At 38.0% G+C, this 5000-nt stretch overlaps 1 protein-coding gene across 2 annotated transcripts in view; it reads right to left on the bottom strand.

The window, feature by feature from the left end:
* Positions 1–5000, bottom strand: part of LOC125026474 (methylosome protein 50-like) — a 13567-nt gene that overhangs the window by 724 nt on the left and 7843 nt on the right. For both annotated transcript variants that reach the window (XM_047614946.1, XM_047614947.1), the window contains exons 5-6: positions 4113–4285; positions 879–1074 (exon numbers count right to left, since the gene is read on the bottom strand). In XM_047614946.1, the coding sequence (XP_047470902.1) occupies positions 879–1074; positions 4113–4285 (369 nt within the window). The remainder of the gene's footprint in view (positions 1–878; positions 1075–4112; positions 4286–5000) is intronic.

The following is a 5000-nucleotide window of genomic DNA, read 5'->3' as shown; positions in this document are numbered from 1 at the left end:
AAATAAAAGTTTATTTAGAACTAAAGTTTATTTTATTCATAATTTCTGAAAATGAAAACTCCATTGCAACATGTATTTGAAAAAGAATTAAAGGTGATTTTCAAGAAACATTTCTCTATCTTTTTACTTGCTATCTGATACCACATGATAAAGCTAACCAACATATGAAATTAATATGGTTAGTTCTGACAGTATCTGCCTGAAAAAAAGTACCACAAAAATCAGGACTTTGCAAGCCTTGTTTTTTCTCTCCCTATCATTTATTAATTTTTTGTGTATGTTTGTCTCTCTCTCATTCATTCATTCTATACAATCCCTCTCTTTATTCACTTTTGGCTCAGAGACCTGGTACACTTTGAAATAATGATGTCAGGCACTGCCAGGCAGTGCGGCATGAACTCTAAGAGACGCCATAATTCAGGCACATAATTTTACCAGGAAGGTTTTTGTTAACATAAGGCATATTGAAATTAGTCTTAATTACTCTAAAATATTCTAACTAGTCTCTTTCAAGTTCCCACACTTTTCCAGCTATGAGATGTGTATAAAAACCCAAAGTCAGGCACGGATAATCACTTTTTGACTACACATACACCGTGCTCAGTTTTCAACATAAACCATAAGACATTGGTGAGAAATCACCTCATGCAGAGGGTGATCATACACGAGTACACATCCTTCTGTCATTCACCAATGGGTTAATGTTTATTTTCATCAAAACTACTTATTAGATTAAAGTCATTTGTTGATGAATATTGTCAAATGATACCAAAGAATAGATTTGGGCAAAATTTCATTATATTCTTGTTAAGTTGTGAATTAGAGTCACATTTTTTACAAAGCTTTCATTAATAGGATTTAAAAACAATATTGCTTACCTTTCAGGGTTAACTGCTAGTCTATAAAGTGGTCTGTTTAGTGCTTGGAAACTTGTAATGTTGTAACTAAGGTTTGCTGTGTTCCGTAACACTATAGCACCACTCTGTACCCCAACCAAGTAGCCTTCTCCACCTGCTTCTCCTGTGCCAGTCCACACTACACACTCAGGTTTGTCGTCCCAATCACGATAAACACCTTGTAAATGAAGGTAATAATTATTGAAAGTTAATCCAATACATGCAATGCACTGTCCACTGTTGTTTTGTTCTCTGAATTTTGTTTACTGACAAATGCCTCTAAAAGTGCTTTGTCATCAAGGAGTCCGGTACTAGCATCGGATATATGAACTGTTCACTGTAATACTGTCTTATGAATTTTCTTTACACTTAGTTGGCTCTAGAAGTGCACTGTTACCAAGAAATTAATTAAAAGGCCATATGTGATCTCATGATTTCTAAATTCTCTGAATTTTTATAAAAATGTTCTTCTAGCTACTAATATCAATACTGTTATTTTTATAATGTTAAAATAATAATAATATTGAAAAAAAATAAAAACTAGGAAAAGAGAAATGGTTTATTGTTAAAAAGACATCAAAGGTCATATAGCACCAGAAGGTACAGAAAGCATCAGAAAGTATAGTAAAAAAGTTAATGATTAACTTTTGTGTTACACACAAAACCCAATGCCTTGTCTCATCAAGGGATGAGACAAGGGATCTGGGGAAAGTATCAGGAGGAAGAGATCTAGGGGAAGGGCACTGTTGTGTTAAAAGGGAGTCACATGTGTATAAAGATGGGAGCAGAAGGAAGAGGGCTTGATATAGATGGAGCAGGGATATTAGAAGATTCATTTTGAGGCAAGAAACATGAATTAACCGCTGAACAGGAAAAAATAAATAAAAATCAATGTATTACACATATGCACTGCAACAAATGATCAACTCTGTTATTAATACTAAAAAGTTTGCTTCATGGATATCAGGGTAAGACAGACAAAGACAATGGTAAAAAATTATCCACAGCAAAGAATCATTGTCCTCTTAAGCAAAAGCCTGCATAAATGCGCTAGACATCAAAAGTCATATAGCACTATAGAAAAGTGTAGCAGTGAAAAAGGTAAAGAGGGGAGGTTAGCTGATGAAAAAAGTTGTATAGCAGTTCAAAAATTTCAGCACTGAAAGGGGCAAAAGGGTGTGAGGGCAGAGAGGGTGAGTAAATGGGAAAAGGTAGGGAATAAAGGTGATCAGATCAAAGCTGTCAAAGGAAAAAATGTGGGACTCTGCAAAGATGTCCATAGGGTGAGGTGGGGATTAACAAAAGGACAATGGGGGATTTAACCCGATGCCGGGCCACACCTAGCAGCGTCATAACAAACCGCTTGGTCTGTGGAGTACAGCTGTACACTGTGACAACTCACTAAAGCACTTGGAGTGGGACGTTTGGCTTGATGTAGCAAACTCCCGTGCCCAAAGTTGGCTCGTTGCCATTAATCTCCAGAGTGTAGAATTTTTATTTATTTTCTTCACCTGGCAGTGTTGGGAGGGGTTGAAGAGGAACATGAGCTGGAAGAAGATGGATGTTGGCAGTCACTTTGAGTGTAAATGGAATGGGAGCAGAGAGACTGGGGGATGAATGAGGTGTAGGCAATGTTATCTTAGGTCATGATGAGATAGTTTTGAATGTTCAAAAGGATTTGATTGGGAGAGGGAGAGGGAGGGAATAGAAGAGGGATAAGTAAGAGATACTGGGGGGATGTAGTAACATCTTGGGAGGGAGAGGCAGAGAAAAGGACAGGCTAGAGCCGTAAGTAAGAGAAACCCTTGTCTGCGTCATTCCTGCGTGCAAGTTCGAATCTGAGAATTGCCACCTCAGACCCAAACTTGTAATTAGGGCAGCACCTATAAAATACATTATGGGAATCACCACAAATGGCACATGTGCGTGACTGTGCAAAGCAATTTGATCAACCATGATCACATAGAGGGCATCAAGCTGTGGAATGGCAGTATTTGGCATGTTGGCCTAGATACCAACAATTTGGACATTGCCCGGGGGGGGGGGGTGATATGGCCAGACAGGGAGGGACTTTCCACCAATATAAACATCATGGGAGAGGTCATGCCTATGGAAACTAATCTTGGCAATATAGGTGGCCTCTGGGGGGTATGGTGTAGCTGATACTGCATCATAGTCAACGAGGCAGGCAAGTAAGTCTTCTCCAGTCTGGCCAATCTTTGTCCTAGACAGGGCAGTATAATGGGGTGATATAGATAGTTCTGTTACAAATATTGAGAGATGGATGAGGTTGGACATGAATGGGTTAGCCAGTGAAGTTAGTCAGAGTAGATAATGCTTTAGGTTGGGATTTGGATGTAACTGTGAAAAAGGGAGAGTGATCAGGGTGGTTGCGGAAGGAAACTTTGCCTACTTCCTTTCAGAGTCATTGTTGGGAGAGGAGAGTGTTGTCAGAATAAGGGGTAAAGAGGGGATCACAAAAAATCAATCCCATTTGGCTTGGCTAAACAAAGTACTCAAAAGATTTGCAGAGGTAGGGGTAGTAAAAACACAAGGCCTTGTGGAAGAGGGAGTGGTGTTCAGTGAAGTAGTGCTACAGACAGTAGCCATTGAGGATAGGGTTATAGTATTGTCCAGAGTCGTGGTCAAAGGAGAGCCTAGGGTCAGGTTTAGGGGAATTAAAATCAGTGAGGCTAGTTCATAAAGGGGCAAGCCTCGTTGTCCCTACTAAATGTACAAAATCTTTACTATTGGCCATGGTAAGCCTGGAGTATATTAGGGAGAGAGATAGTCCATCCCTCATGGTCCCCTTGAGGGGTAAGGACAACTAAACAAGGGAATACCATGCCCATGGCTGTTCATGACTGGCACAAAGTCAGCCTTTCATCCTTTCAACATAGCTCTCACACCTTAGGAAGTAAAGAGAAGGAAAAGGAAAGGGGAAGAAGAAAAGACTGCAAAATTAGTTGAGTTGAGGGCTGAGGTCCAAGGTAGGGGTGATCCAAAGCATTGGGCCTCAGTCTACAACTCTTAAGCAACAATGAGCAAGATACTGGGGGAGGGAGGCAAAACCTTGATAAGAAAAGAAATTATCCTTACATATGATGAAAAAAACTGTATTCGGAAAATAATTTTAGTAGTGCTAAAATAAAATCACAGTTGCAAATAACAAATATTCTATCACATCATTCATACTGATAATATGCCATTCCTTACATGAAGCAGGCTTTTGCAATCTTAAGTCCCACAACAGCACATTGCCATCCATTCCAGTAGACAGAAATACTTGATCATTGGAGGGATGTGGGGCAAGTCCTGTCACCTGCTGAGAATGTGCTACACTTAACAGACGAGATACTATTGAAGTATGAGAGTCCCATATTCTTATGCTGGAAAGGAAAATAAAGTTTATTATATTCTGACTTCATAAAATATATTAGAATAAAAATATAACTAACTGAAGCTTGTTTCTTTTCATGTCAAAGTAAGTAAAATATATGCAGACAAGCTTCTAGAAAGTAAAGTTAAATGAAACCATTCACTAGTTTCATATAACTGAACAGACATTAATGTGACAACAATTGAAAATAATTAAAGAGTATTTTGAAATCTGATAATTCTTATTAAAATGATAAAATTCTCATACAGTGATCATCAAAGCTCATTATGCTTCACATAAGTGCTTCTGTTATTTTTTGTAACCTGCAACAAAACAAAATCCACCTCAATCTACAAGAGATGTGAAACCACAGAGAGGTGTCCTCTCATTCTGCAGTCCTCCCCAGCCAGTATCCCACGATATTTTGGGATCCCACTTAGAGTTTTCTCTTATTCTGTTTTTTGTTTATCTATATCACTGTCATGTTTTTAAATATGTATTCATTATTCATGTTTTTGCCTATTTAGATGATTTGTTTTTTCAGTTTTTCTAATAGTCTGATATTTACTGTGGTCATCATCAGTATCAGATGTTTACACTGCTTGATGACTTACATAGAAATGAAGGCATGACATCATTCCAAATCTCATTTCTATTCATACTAAATTACTTTTATTCTCTTTTATTTCTAATATAATTATACAAGTCAATAATGTCTACTGCAG

Source organism: Penaeus chinensis, chromosome 6, assembly GCF_019202785.1.
Source record: "Penaeus chinensis breed Huanghai No. 1 chromosome 6, ASM1920278v2, whole genome shotgun sequence".
Taxonomy (NCBI): Eukaryota; Metazoa; Arthropoda; class Malacostraca; order Decapoda; family Penaeidae; genus Penaeus; species Penaeus chinensis.
Note: the sequence above shows the minus strand (reverse complement) of the source record. Positions and strands in the feature narration are given on the sequence as shown.